The 15,055-nt window shown below is 38.6% G+C and overlaps 1 protein-coding gene across 3 annotated transcripts; it reads right to left on the bottom strand.

Annotated features, from left to right (window-relative positions):
* Nucleotides 1-764: 764 nt before the first annotated feature.
* LOC120784344 (protein NDRG1-like) lies at nucleotides 765-9,453 on the bottom strand. Of its 3 annotated transcripts, none has more exons than XM_040118082.1 (13): nucleotides 9,357-9,397; nucleotides 5,915-5,967; nucleotides 5,235-5,340; nucleotides 4,639-4,759; nucleotides 4,431-4,493; nucleotides 4,228-4,288; nucleotides 3,605-3,691; nucleotides 3,291-3,347; nucleotides 3,032-3,198; nucleotides 2,621-2,720; nucleotides 2,322-2,357; nucleotides 2,164-2,215; nucleotides 765-1,797 (listed from the first exon to the last, which is right to left on the bottom strand). In XM_040118082.1, exons 2-13 carry the CDS (start codon nucleotides 5,963-5,965, stop codon nucleotides 1,565-1,567), a joined length of 1,134 nt encoding a protein of 377 aa, XP_039974016.1. In that variant the 5' UTR covers nucleotides 5,966-5,967; nucleotides 9,357-9,397; the 3' UTR covers nucleotides 765-1,564. The 3 variants fall into 3 exon arrangements, with proteins under 3 accessions (XP_039974016.1, XP_039974015.1, XP_039974017.1); XM_040118081.1 differs by lacking the exon at nucleotides 9,357-9,397 and adding an exon at nucleotides 8,363-8,415; XM_040118083.1 differs by lacking the exon at nucleotides 5,915-5,967 and having other exon boundaries at nucleotides 9,357-9,453.
* Between the last annotated feature and the right edge of the window lie 5,602 nt (nucleotides 9,454-15,055).

Here is a 15,055-nt window from a genome sequence, read left to right as displayed (position 1 = left end):
ATCAGAAATAATTCCTGTAACTCAACAACTTCAATCTCAAATGTCTTCTCTGCCACTGAAAGGAGTACTCCGCTGATTTAGTTGCACTCCTATGTTACTGTCGGGCTCATGATGGAGATTAGGTATTGCCCATTTAATTCCTTGTCACAACCTGGTGGCTTACATTACTCATAATGCAACTCGACAGATTCAGGTGTGTTATGCAGCTAATGTGGCCTCAAGCTTCTAAGCCTCAAGCAGAGTTGAGGAGCGGGCTGTAGAGGTCTGGTAACTGGTCACTTCTTTCTAATGACAAATGACATCACTTCTGAGGCAGTTTATCGGACTTTACCCAGCTCCCTCTGGAGCCACACAAAGCTTTATATAAATCTTCAAAACTCTTCTCTTCCCTTTTAATGTAACATCTTGAGCATGTTGGACAACAAGGCATTCCATTTTCTACTGGTATCTCTCTATCTATATGGTATCTTTCTATCACTTCTATAGAGATACAATTTAGCAGCGAGGGTGGACAAATTCATAATATTTTATTCTAAAAAATAGAATTATGTTTCTCTGTTTTTATTACTGTAACAGTTACAATTATACTTGATATTTGCTGTGGATTTTGGCCTCTGTAATAGCAGTTAACGCCAGGGAGGTCAGGTGGTTCTGTTTTTCATCCACAGTTAGTATAAATGAAAGCTGCAAGATGCTTGTCTCCAGTGAAATATTTAATCACTGATAGCACGAGAAATACTTACATGAAGTCACCTGTTTTAAAGATTGGATTGAATGTAACATATTTTCACGATAATATTATAACTTTGTTTTACACAGAACACCCAAAGCAAGTCCAATTTAAAACATTTTGTGTATTAAAATTCATGTCCATAACACATTCCTGTATTTAATAATACACAGCTGTCACAGTTGCATAAAATTAATACACATTCCTACAGTTATGAACATCCAGTTTTCACAATAGGAATTACTGTACCTTCACATATTGATTATACTCATTATACATGAATACAGATATGAGTTTTACATAAACAAATGATAGCTTAAGGACTCAGTTTTCAAAGAACACATTTCAGCTTTTATGTTTTCCACATGCAGCATGTATCATTATAACTATCAGAGAATGAGGAAGCCTGCAGATCAGGGTGAAAGGGGAGAAAGGGAGATGGGAAAAAAAAGGAGACTGGACAAAGAGAACGACGTGAACAGGGGCAGGGAGAAAAAAACACAGCAAAGGAGGATAAAGAGGTAGAGACACATAGTACCAGTTCAGGGCAGGTTAAAGAGAGGAGGTGACTGAGGTGGTAAGGAAAACAGAATTAAATGGGTGAATGGATAGATACAGACACAGTGGGATGGAGAGGGAGAAAAGAGGGATGGAAGAAAGTCACATGGAGGTATGACCTGTGACCTTTCAGCTAGAGACAGTGCAGATGAAAGGGCATTACTGAATGAAGAGGGGTAGAGAGGGGAAAGTAGAGAAAGAATCTAGGATAAAGCTGGATAGATACAATGAGGTATAATTTGAATTAAGCGCATGGGATTTAGGGCAGAGCACGCTCTAGCACGCCACTTCGGTGGACTTTGAGATGCTCTGGTCCATATTGCTGTTGGAAATCATCTCCATTGGGACATCCGTGTGCGAGCGCCCACTCTTCTCCTCGGTGCCGTGTGAGTGTGTTCGGCCACGGTGCAACTCGTTGGTGTGTGCGCGGCTTCGAGAGCCATCGAAGGACGAGATGCTGGAGCTGGAGGTTGTCCGTGAGCGAAGTCTGGTCATACTGGCACTGGACACTAGAGACAGAGGAGAGACAGGTTTGTACTATTTTGAATCTGCCTTAATTGTCTTCAGAGTCTATTCTGCTTTTTAAGACATTTCATATTAATACAACTTTTATATAACATATAACAATTAACGAATTGGATATAGACCAGTATTGATTCAACCTACAGTAAATGGTCTTAACAGTAATAATATGCCTTTAACATTTTCTGTTCTAAACACCACAGGAAGTGATGTTCAACAGTGATTTGTTAGAAATACATTGACTTGAACTGAGTAGTTACTGTGAGTAGCTGCCATAACTGAACAAAGTGCCACCTGCAGAGACTCGAGAATTTGAGATTAAAATAGTTTTGGGTTAAGTTATAGTTACTTACAGTATCCCATGCCCTGGATGAAATATTTGAAGGCTTCAGTCACTTTGGCTGGCTGTGGAGAGGAAAGATGAAAAGTGTTAAATAAGTTTTTCAACCAATCAGAAGTGGAGATTCTACAGTGTTGTCAGCAGAATAGTCAATAAAATGTCACAACCTACCTGATCCACCTGAGGAAGGCCTCCACAATCCGCCATCTACAAGGGCAAGGCAAATACAGGTGTGGACTTTCAGTTGAATCAGATACAAATTGAAATTGTTTCACTTTAGTATACGTTCATACTTGACAATAGCAGATGAGTATAAATTGTTTCTTTATATGCTGGCAGGCCACACCCGTGGCTGTCTCTCTGAATACAGTTTTAGAAATATATCAGATTGTGTATGGATGCACGTGTGTGTTTTTTTATAATTCTTTGCTTGTTTATTTAATTTTTGAATCAGTCAGTCGTCCGGTTACCTTGAGCAGTGTGGTCTTGGTGGGGTTGAGTTTAGAGTTGCAGTCGACCACGGCCTCAACAGCTGGAGAATTATCTCCTACGACCAACAGAGTGGAGCACCTGCAACACAGCAGATACAGGTGTTTTAGGCACAGAGGGTAAGACTCGTTTTGTCTGAGACTGAAAAATTACAGATTGTTCAGTATTTTATATTTGCGAAGCTGGAACTTGCTGGCACTGTCTGACAAATTGGTCCTGAGTAAGTCCTGGTAGATTAAGCTCAGGCTTCTTCATCACAACCTGGTCACATCTTAAATGGTTTGATTTACAGTGGAACCTTAGCAAATGCAATGCACCATTTCTACTTTTAACCATGAACAATTAAGGATCCCTGGAATGTGTGACAAAACGTCAGATTATTTTTTACTAACTTGAGTGTCCTGACATTGATGTTTCCTCCAGGAACAGGCCTCTCCACCTCCAGGACATTGCGGCTGTTGTAGGAGCGGAGGAACTGACCCACGTTGGACTGGTTCATTGTTGTTGTGATGTAGTGACGGTATGTAGCAATGAGGTCAAGGTTGGTCATGATCTCCTCCTGAAAAATTTGAAAGTAAGATAGAGATATTCTGTGTTTGACAAGACTCACTGGATACTTGACGAAGTTTTTTGACATGTATGATACCTTACCTTTCCAAACAAGTGTGAGATGACTGTGTCTGGGAGAGTGTGGGTCCATTCAGTGATCTATAAAACACATAAAAGACACACACAGCTACCTTAGTGAGAAGACAAACACTCTCACTTCTCTTCTTTTTGTTAAAACTGGGACAAATACAGGTATCACTTAACACCTCCATAGCAGCTGAAGTATCACAATCTATCAAATCCAATCTAATATCTATCAATACAGAAGCTTGTAGAGATTGAAAATAACATAACATTTGAAACAGATGTTGATCTTACTCAGCACACAGGACACTCACATACCACATATTGTTTACCTTGTTCGCGACAGTGTCCATTAGTCCCTCAGCGCTGGGGTTGATGTTGATCAGAAGTAATCCGTCCACCAGATCGGGATGATTCAGCTACACACACACGCGCACACACAGCAGTTCTCTCGTTATTTTTTTTCTTACAATTATGAGTGTGTTAACAACATATTGCCATGTTACTCTTGGACTGACAGATCACAGTCTTGATTTCCAAAGTCTTAGATTTTGATCAGTTTCTACAATGGATACCGTCTTCAGTCTTTAGTCTCTGCAATCTCTAACAATAGCCATCTTATCCATTAAAAAATCTCTAGATAGGGAACATATGTAGAGATTTTTTTAGGGATAAAATAGCTGTTAGCAGTTATCAGTGGCTTTTGGATAGGAGTGTCACCCCACCTCTGGGACTTACTGTATGAAACATGTATATTTGTATCTGATTTGATCAATAATTCTGGCATAGATCTGATTTACATATGACCGTGTACACAAGGAGGAACTACAACCATGTGAAGATCTCTGCTGAAAAGACTAAAGATCCAAACTTTATATTTTGCAGACTAGGTGTCCGATTGTGTTTCTCAATGTCTCATGTTCAGATGGGATTTACAGAAGAGATTTGAACTCACAGCGAATCGCGCCAGGATGTAGGCTCCTGCTCCAACTCCCAGTCCAATCACACTACGCAACCTGCATAGCGCACAGCCAAGAGGTCAAAAGGATAATCGGTCAAATGTCAGTGGTTAATTTAAATGAGAGCCCAAACAAAAGTGTTAAGGGTAAATATCAGATTAACTCTTAAGAGACCTGAAGAGTTTCATGTCTGTCTTACCCAAAGTGTTTGAGGACAGCGGGCAGTGCCTCAGACAGCTGGTCCATGGAAGGGTAGGTATACCTGGGGGGTCAAAATAATTATCAATTATAACTGTCAAACTTATATTAAATAATGGTATAATTACAGCATTAAATATAATTATAATTATAATGAGAGTAAGACTGCTGTAGCAAAAGAGACAGAGTAATGAGGACAGTTTCCTTACGCAGTTGGGAGAGTTTTGGCTCCTTCATGCTGTCCCGGCGCTTCAACGTGACAAACAGGTAAATGTCTGATGATTTCCTGCATGTCCTCGTGGCTGAACAGACTCTCAAAACAGGTCTTGTCTACAGGAAGAGAAAAACAAGAACGGCATCACTAAACTATTAACAAACAGAATTAGGTCTTGTTTCGGTGACAAAAAAAATAAAGTGTTAAAACATGAAACATACAAGAACATAAGAAGATACGAAAACAAGCAAGATTTATCTTGCAAGGATATAGAAAGTCTAGAATATACATAATTGAAAACGGAGGTGAAGTCTGAAATACAGTAAAATGCACAAATACCATTAGAAATCTAGTTTTTGAGTTAGCTGATATACACTCATAAGTACCATAAGACTAAATCAGTTACCTACGATATGACAATGTTAGCTTGGATGTAAAGGTATTCATACACCTTCACCTTTTACTCGGGGGATTCACTGCATCTTCCGAAAGGTTTGGGATTTTTACCACTTGTTTATTGGTATATTGTATCATTTCTGCGTGCAAACACTATCACTAGGCATTATTGAGGGGTTAAGAGGCAAAACTTACGGTTCAGTCCTACATCATGAAAGGTCAGGATACCAGGGCGGTTTGCCCTTGGAGTCCCTTTCATGATGCAGTGGAGGTTCCCATACTGGGTCTCTACGTGCTCCTCCTAAAACAAAAACATAGACTCAGTCACACATTCAGATTATCCAGGCATGCTACTAGTTTGTGTTGCCCATTGGACATTGGCCATTGTATTTCTGCCCCTTGTTTGTAGCTGGAGATATAAATTTACAAATTGCTGAATAGCACAAATATGTAATATATTGTAGACAGGTAATTGTTGGTATCACACAAAACCAATGATGTCAACTCACCATGAACCATGTTACAGTCGCTGCATTCATATCAGTGTATCAACATGAACTACTTTACCTTTTCGTAAGTACAAATTAAATGATATTTGAGTTTGAGTTGGTAATATTGCAGATTGTTTTAAATGCAAAAAAACAGAAGTAGCTTTCGAGGGCACGGTGTTCTCACTGCACAGTTTAGATCATGATCATGTGAGCTGAAACCAGATACTGATCATTTCATACAACTGACTCACTAGTGGTCTCTATAGCAATGCAGACAAAAACCTTGTGTTACCCAGGTAAAAATCATTTAACTTTGCACAAGGGATTAGAGCTATAACAGTAAATCAAGCCTCAAGGTTAACTGAAGCTCTCTGTGATACTCACAGTGATTCGGGGCTCAAAGACAGAGTCGCACTCGTTCTCCTCCAGAACCATGGCTATGATGCAGAGTAGACCACAAAAAAAAACAAAAACAACGGAGTTGTGCAGTAGATAGAGGTGCAGATGTCCTGTGTGTGAGGTGGATCTTTGATCCTTAACTTCCTTTAGATTTTTGAAGCAAATAAATTTTTCTCCTAATTTGTATTTCTGGACATTGCACAGTCCTGTGAGTATGCAGTCGGCAGTGCTGTACAGTATGTGCGTGACAGACCATAAGTTTGAGCTGGTTTATATATCCTCTGACACTGATCTGTCTCTAAGCCCTAACTCCAACCTGGTTGACAAGCGGCCAACTGGCCTCTTCCTGTTTTAATCTGACCTCAGGCTGCTGCGTTCCCACGGTGACATCACTGGATTTTTCTACAGGGGATTAACCAGAACATATATACTGAAAAAACATAACTTCACTGTGGCGTTTTCAAGCACCTTAATGCTGCAATGACTCCAACAATACTATAGTTGTTATTATGAAATTAGTTTCCAGGCATTTATTACACTTCTTCTTTAATTGAAATTGGTTTTGAATAATGCATTCTTAGGTCTTATGCATGAAAACTGAAATGTATGGAAAGCAAACAAACTATTGTTATGTAGGTATATGTTTTTGAAGATTCTAAGTCATCCAGGTTATGGTATTCTGCGAAGGTAACTGGACTTGTTATTGTTATATAGAAAACAAATCTGATTAAATGTGTCCTTTAATAACCTTGCTACCTGAGAACTTCAGTAAAATTCACAAGTAAGGCTTGTTATTTGTTGCAAGGCATTAGGGGAATCAAAAAACACCTTCAGCCAGACCATGAGCAGGTCAGCAGTCTAATCCCGGCGTGCCATCTGTTCGTCACAGCAAAACATTCTTCTCCTTGCAGTTCAGTAACCTTGACCCTCCTGATAACGAAGTATATTAACCTAATCTGGACAACTTCTCTGAACTCCCTGTATGTTATGTAGTTCTTACACAGCACTGTAGCTAAAATGAACTCCCATTGGATATATATGTCTTTATAAGTCTCTGCAAAAACAAAAGACTCAGTTTATGCTAATCTTGAAAAAGTCATCATAGCCTAAGTCAATGCGAGGGTTTGTCTGGGAGCAATACTTTTTATTCACATCTTATTTTATTTTCAGTACTGCTGATATTCAGCCCACCACTAGTCTATGAAATGAAAACGGATGTGATACTTCAATGGAAATAAAAAAAGATTAAATGTGATGGTTGATGCATAGACAAACTCACAATTCTGTGAATACTTCTGTGCATTTATTATTTGCAGTTTAAAATTGTATTTGTACAAAATCCAAGAAAATGGAAATTGGTAAAAACGAAGGTCACGTGACTACGAGAGTGTTTAAAATCAATCTTTTTCTATGATGCCTTGCCAGAGTGCATGTGAATGCTTCATATTGATGGGACTGTCTGTCCAACACACAGACACAAACAGTTACACTTCCTCATTCCTCCTTCCTTACACACTGTATATTATTTTTTTGGTACTGTAATGCCTTTAAGTGGCAATCCTGGAAGTCATGTGTCAAGTGTCAAGTTTATAACATATGTTGTTTCAACAGGGTTACTAAGTGCGAGGTGAAAGCCAGAACGCAGGAGGTGAGGTTTTATTTCATCTATTAGTTCAGTTTACATGTGTATTAAATTTGGTGCTTTTAAAAGTGGCACAGGGATTTTCACATCTGCAAATTGCATCGCAGTGAAGGTAATTTAGTTGTTCTTAAATGAAATGGTCCTTCTCTCATGACAGCGGAGGGTTAAAGGTTTATGGATTAGCTGCGGAAAATCAGGGTGGGTAAATGAACCAGTGCTCTCGTCTCGATCATGTAGTCCTGAGCAAAACACTCAATCCTTCACATTGTGAATATCTGCAACTATCAGCAGCAGACCCACACTGCTTATACAACAGTTATTGTCACTGACAATATATTCCCTAGATTGATAAATTAGAATGTGCAAGAGGGACCCAGACAGTAGCAGGTGGACTAAGCAGCAGACAGTAACAGCTGGATGAACGGAAACACAGCAGACTGTGCTGTGACCACCTTCTTTAAGTTGTAATGCCGGTCAATGCCTTGATGAGAGATCTATGTGTGCAGCAGGTTTAATCCATTTAGTGGTGGCTGAGGAGCAGAGGGCAGCAGATGGGTCTTACTCAGCCTCACGTCAGTCTGAAGTCATTTTAACATCTAAACTCTGGCCTGCAGTCAACAGCCATACATGTTTTTTTACTTGCTTATATTTTGCTCTACAATTTTCTTTTGAGTTTTCGACTATATGTATTACAGTGTCAGTGCACCACTTCATATTAAATCACTTTGATACATATACCTGTCTAATGTGAAACAGCTCATCAAACAAAAATTTTTTCATCATTCTCCTACCTCTTATCATTTGTACCCATATTCGATATGTCTGCAGCTTGAATTTCTGCCAATTCAAAGATCATGAAACAGATGAAACTAAAAGAAACACATTTGCGTCAGTAGTTAATCTTTCCAACACGGAACAGAATGTGAGTTTACTGCACAATGGTGATTTGATAAAAAAAATGGCTTCAAATACAAAAAGTTTATTACTTAATAGTCATATTTTGAACTGAATACTGCTCTGAAGTCACTCGTCATTAGCTGAGAAGCATTTGGCACATGTTAAGTTACAAAAATTAGGTACTCTAGTTCAAAAAAAATAAATTAAAAAAAAAATAAAAAAAATATTTTATTTTGACACTTGAAAATGGTATGTCTTGGTCATGTGAGCATGTGGACGAATTGCCTGTAAGGTGTCCATATATGCTGGAAACGGTAGGCCAATTTTTCACAGCAGACATTTTGACTTGTCACAGCAGGAAGGGCACAGGGGTTGCTAAGAACATTAACAATGACTCTGTTCTATTCAAGTGTCCCAGACAGTGAGCTGGCATTACAACACCAGGACCCTGAAACTGAAGCAACTAAATGGAATTCATCCATCGTTCATTTTATTGTTTACACCTGGGATTTTCCTACTGGGACATGACAAAATGTCTCCTATGAAAAAGTCATCTTGTGACCGTCTTTAATTTGCACCGATTCCCCTGATTTCACCAAAAATGTAAGCAGAAAACCTACGATTCATTTAACAGCTGCTGTCACTTAGGATAATTTCATATACATCACATATCAGCTGAGCTCTTCCACTGTATCATATATGACATTACTAGTTAAAAAATTATGCAAAGCACACGCAGCATTGGTCATAACAATCAAATCTAATAGCTTATTTGTACTAAATGTACAAATTTAAAAACTCTGCAGTCATAAATTAGTCATTTGAAGCTGCAATTAATCTAAAAGGTTACTTTCAATTTTCTGTGTTTCTGGTTTGTGCAAGACAAACCTTTGGTTTGGTTTGCAGAAGAGAATCAGATTCCAGTGTCACTCAAACTCGCAGCAGCACACTCTGCACATTTGTGTCATTTCCCAGTTGAGTCCACTAGATGGAGTTTTATGTCGACTTTTCTGGATGCAGCTTGGCAATAGGCAACTTGAGGCTTGGAATTTCATCACACCGTGTTGTTTTTCACCTGATAAACCTTGATTTTGACATTACTTTTGTTTAGCATTAGAATTTTTCTGTTTATTGGATGTTCTTTTATTTCTGCTATGTGCACAAAAAGTGTTTCAACTAACTAAACTATGTAGATTCTTTGCTAAAGTTGTAACATGAGCTTCAATCTGATACAGAATTGCAAGATATTTCACATTTGTCAATATTCATACTTAGACACTGTTCAGATGAGCTAAAGAGGGGTAGTTCTATTATTTAGGTAAATTAGCATTTATTTGTGGGCTTTGTGCTTTCACATATATAGCTTGAATTTAATATTATTAATAATTGAATAACATATAATTTGTTATTAAATATATTGTAACAAGATATTGAAGGAAATCATTTGGGGTTTTTTTGTTTTTGTTTTTTGTTTTTTGTCATGAAATCCCATGTGGGTGTGGTTTTTCCAAAACAGAAGGGATGGAGTATTGGTATGTAACCTACTATACAACCGACTGCACATGTGTTAGGAACATTTTGTGCTGTGGCTCGGAAAGAATCTAATTTACTTATGTAACAACAGGTTTCATGAGGGCACGTATCCCACACTTTGTCTGCTTTCTTTTTCCATTCTCTTACTGTAATTTCTTCACCTTAGGGCAACAAGCTTACATATTCATATATAGTATGGTTGTATTGTCATGCTGGCAGCTGGTTGTCATGGAAACTCTCTAGTCTGCAGGTGAAAGTCCTGCTGTCTGACTCTCAGCTTTCAAAACATTCTAATTATACACACAGCAGCTGCTGCCGCTCGCCACATGCTTGACTGTGTCTGTGTGTGTCTGTGTTTTTGTTATTTGTGTCTGTGTGTTTGTGTTGTTTTTTGGGTCTGTGTGTGTGTCTCTTTCGTCGATTGTGTGTGTGTGTGTGTGTGTGTGTGTGTGTGTGTGTGTGTGTGTGTGTGTGTGTGTGTGTGTGTGTGTGTGTGTGTGTTTGTTACTAGGTATGTGTAGGATTTTCCTCTGAACCTCGTTCTGTGTACGTGCACGTATGTGAGTTGTTCTGTAAGCATGTTTTGGAGGGTGCATGCAGAAACACACAGGTTCTTTCCATGACTCCTTTATTATTATCTTGGGTGTAAGACTATGTGCTGATATTGTCGCTTTCGGGCTCAAATAAAGACGAAATAGAGCAGAAGATTTAGGCACACTGTTCTGCTTCAGAGTTAAGGCTTCAAAGTTTGATTCCTTGGACAGTTTTTTAAAAGCAATATATGTATGGGTCAAGACCAGGTCAACCAAAAAGACATTTTTTCTCTGTTTGTTTGAATTATTTTTAGCAGCCCTAAAAGGTAAAACTATCCAGTTTTTCACAAGTGAAAAAATAAAAATAAAATAGAAATGTATCAAACATTCTGTTTAATAAATTTAATTTCCTCGTAATCTTCTTGGAAACCTTCAGATTTGTCTTTTGATCCTCTTAGGGGGTCCCAAGCCCCATGTTGGGAACTACTGCAAAGAATATTCCAAATGTATTATATATGTCTTTGCACTGAATCATATTGAGTTGTATAATATTGTACGGTATCATACTATATAGATTAAACCGCTTCGCAACACATCAAAGACTCCATCTGAAATGCAGCAACATGTACTGAAACGATCCAAAACTGTAAACCGATGTGTAACTTTGGCCCACTATATCGTTGATTTATTTGAGTAATCTAGTCGAACTTGAAAATACTAGCACAGCTCAAAACGGGAGGCCCCTGAAAGATTGCCTGATCCACCACAGAGCTCACTGCGGCTTCTCCACCGTCCAGTCCTGGCCGACGAGAAGCTTGGGTTTTTCCAGCCCAGTGATGCACCTGTTGCTGCATCACATCCTCTAAACATAGGCATAAAACTGAAATCTGCCAGTGTGTGATTATCTGCCATTTAAAAGTCGTTAACATTTACGAGTCATGTGTGAAATGCTGAGTGTCAGCTCGCAGTGTAAAAGACAAAACTGTTGGGAGTGACTGTGCTTCCTTTTCATATCCAGTTTCTTCCTAGTTGCTCAGGGAATTACATAGTATTTCACACTGCTGCATGAGTAGTGTGCCTGAGGGACAGAATTACAAACTCCTCCAGGGGAGGGGATGAACTGTGTAATTGTTTATATCGACATGGTAAATAAGTGTAAATGTTAAATACGCCTGCATTCCCACTTTAGTCATTCATCAAGAATGAATGAAATAGAACCAAACTTATATAGAAGTCAGTAGTCAGAGGGTGGGTTTATGAAAGATTACATGTATCAGTAGTAATAGCAATTGTAGTCACCAGTAACATTGTTGAATAGGCTGGCTGACAAACTGGGGATTTATACTCTGTATTCTGGTTATATCACTGTAGGTCAGCCATTTTTTTTATTTTTATTTTTTTACCAGAGGCTATATTTGTATTCATCAGGCACAAATACAACAGGGTGAGACAAGAAGGTACTGAGCCAGATTAGTGATCCTCTATAAAGGTGATAGGTTTAAATAGCACCAATCGTTGCATAATGCCAAGAATAGCTTACTGAGAAGAATCGAGTTCTACAACAACATATACTCAAGCTTATGAGGAAAAATACACTAAGAAAAACACAAAAACTTTGGGACAGCGTGACCAGTTTTATGTCTATTTATTTATTAACTGTCTTTGTATTTTTTCTCCAGCAACCAACTCAAACTTTGGCAGCAGTATTCTGCCACTTCTCATGGCTTTTATGTCAAAACACTGATATTTATTCATAATTGAATGACTTAAATGTTACTACGCCGGGCTGCTCCCATCAGTTGTCATTCTTGACTATGCAACAGCGAATGTTTCGACTTTTATCAGCAAGTCTAAATGCAAGACATAACGTTATCTTTTAAATTGAAAAACCCAATCCAACCAATGCCTACAAGCCTACGACAAGATATGAAATGAATGATATGTTTGGCTTGACTCAAAATAAAGTGAAGTAAAGTGCTACATTTATATTATTTAGCTGTGCTATCGCTGATACTATGATTAAAGAGTTGTAACGCTGTAAGGTTTGATATGAGAAAACAAGGCAATAAATTATCTCTGTCCATGGCTGCTGCTTTAGTCCAACTCTGGCAGGCAAGCCAAAGCATAATGATTAAAAATTGCCATGATCATCACCATCAGCAATGTTTGGTTCATAAAAATAAGGCTTGAGCACCTCTTTGGCATTTCCTTGTAGCTGTGGTAAAGGGATTCAGTGCTGAAGTCTTTGCAGGTCAGGCCATTGCTTTTATGAATCTGGGAGAGAGGCCACAGCCCAAAGTGTCCTTTAGGCTCCTCAAAAAGCACAAGACTGCCAGCTGAAGGTTGACCTACAGGGTGTCAGCTCACATTTCCAGAAACCATTGCAGCAACCCTGTTTAGGCCAGTGCACTGCCATTTGTGGCATCAAAACAGATGGTCACACTGGACCTGGCTGGATCTCAGGAGGATCAGACAGGGCAAGCCTTGAGAGGAAGAGTATGTGGATCTGGGAAACAATGCTGACAAGTAGAGGTGGCGATGACGTCTCAGGCGTATATTAGCGTATTTTTCATTGGAAACACAAAGAGCAATTACAAGTGTTGGAAATAAGTTGGAATATACAGTAGATACTTTTTAGGGGTCCCAAGCATTGTTGCAGACCACCTCTCCTGATACGTCATGAGCCACTGTCCATAGCGCAGAAAGTTTTCATAGCCTTCAAATTTGACTATAAAAGTCTGGACTGAGTCGGACAATGGTTGTGTTTGTTATTTTAAAAAACATTTTCAAAGCTGCGACGAAGTCCAGTATGTTCTTAAGAATATGTGAAGAAAGTTTGTCTGTAACCCATGGTCAGTTACAAAGTCTATCACTTTGTATTTTTAAAGAATTTTCTAAATCAGTTCATTTCAGTAGCTCCAAAGGGACAAATTCAAATGCTGCCAGAATTGATTCAGTACTTTTTTACACCTGTGACAAAAATGGTTTTAAAGTTTTTAACTATGTTTAAAAAAATGAGACCACAAATATAATAAATGTTTTAATGTGAAATGTACTGTATACATACAAACATTTGATACATGTCTGAGTCTGCCGAAATCATTAATCTGTAAATTCGAAATTCTCAATCAGTACAATACATTTCCTCTATAGTAATTCTCATAGACATCCACTGTACATTTGACTCAACCCATGAAAGCAATAAAAACCACATTCAACCTGTATGATACTTTGTAATGGTTTGTTTTATGAGTAAAAAACACTGCTTTGAAATCAGTGAGCCTCCGTTACCCAGATTGTATCTATAACACAGGCAATATTTATAGTCTCAACTGATGAAAAAAAGAAAAATTAAAAATGTAAACTTTTTTTTGTATATAATGCCTACTAATCCCCACTTGTGGCTAGACTTACGGTTGTTATCAGAATAAAAACAAAAATCCGAGGGGTTTACACCGGGCAATGACACAGTAGCCAAAAATTTGCTGCCATAATGCACACAACAAACATATGTCCAGCCCTGACAACACCTACACACACAGAAAATTACTTCAGCTATAAGCAGCATGCATGATCCTGAACAGTCAAATTTGAATGTGATGAACCGGAGAGCGTTCAAATAGTGCTGCAGCTAATTTTATCTAGTCAGGTGTGGTTTTTAAAGCTCTGTGCATGGGTGAACAGTCATGTTAACCACTGCTCAAAGTGATTGATGGTCAGGTGAGGCCCCAGTTTGTTCTACTTTAAAACGTCTGTGCTTATGACTGCCTTGTGACTCTCTGGACTCACATATCTATACCACAACCTTGTAAGCAAACTGGATAAAGAAAACTTAGACACGAATCTTAAAAACTCAAAAATCCAAAGCTGTGTGGATTTATTGAAAGCTCAGTGACATTTGGTTTAGAAAATGCATCCTGGCATTTTCACCCTTTTTATTTTATTTTTCAATGAACAAATTGACTGATGCCCTGTGACTTTACACAGTAGTTTGACTGCAGTGAAAACAAACAAACTGGTACTATTGTCAGTTAGAGAAGAAAGTTAATTCCATGAACTGGGGCTCAAATGTTTTACTTGTCCAATCTGTCTGGTAGCTCAAAAGACCCTCTATATTTAGTCTTTCAGGGAAGGGAAGGGGGGAGAGAGGGAGGCAAAGAAAACAAGAGAAGGTCCAGACAGACGTGTCATAGCAGGAAATGTCTATGAGCAACCTATTTAACAGCAATGCAACAAATTATTTCACTTATATTTGAGAAGAACATGAACTCAAACATTGATCTGCATTTATTTTGTCAACTGAATTATATGCAAAACCATGGACCCCCTTCACTGAACCTTGTTATCATAAGCCTATAGGAAGACGTGAGAAGAGTGGAGGAGAAGGCAACGGCACCTCTTCTTTACCTCCAACTGCCTGCTGGAAGAGGGGAGGGAGAAAGGAAGAGTGTGGATGAAGAGGAGGAAGAGGAGAAAGGGGAGGAGGAGGAGGAGTGAGGCTCTTCTCCTCTCTCTCTCTAA

The sequence above is a fragment of the Xiphias gladius genome, chromosome 22, assembly GCF_016859285.1.
Source record: "Xiphias gladius isolate SHS-SW01 ecotype Sanya breed wild chromosome 22, ASM1685928v1, whole genome shotgun sequence".
NCBI classification, from domain to species: Eukaryota; Metazoa; Chordata; class Actinopteri; order Istiophoriformes; family Xiphiidae; genus Xiphias; species Xiphias gladius.
This window is presented reverse-complemented; position numbering and strand designations above follow the sequence as displayed.

What these genes read in the sequence shown, in the direction of transcription:
- LOC120784344 (XM_040118081.1), bottom strand. An exon ending in ATCAATGTCAGGACACTCAA is followed by an intron (nt 2,721 to 3,031) that starts GTTAGTAAAAAA and finishes GCTGTGTTGCAG; the next exon opens with GTGCTCCACTCTGTTGGTCG. An exon ending in GCCTTCCTCAGGTGGATCAG is followed by an intron (nt 2,216 to 2,321) that starts GTAGGTTGTGAC and finishes TCCTCTCCACAG; the next exon opens with CCAGCCAAAGTGACTGAAGC.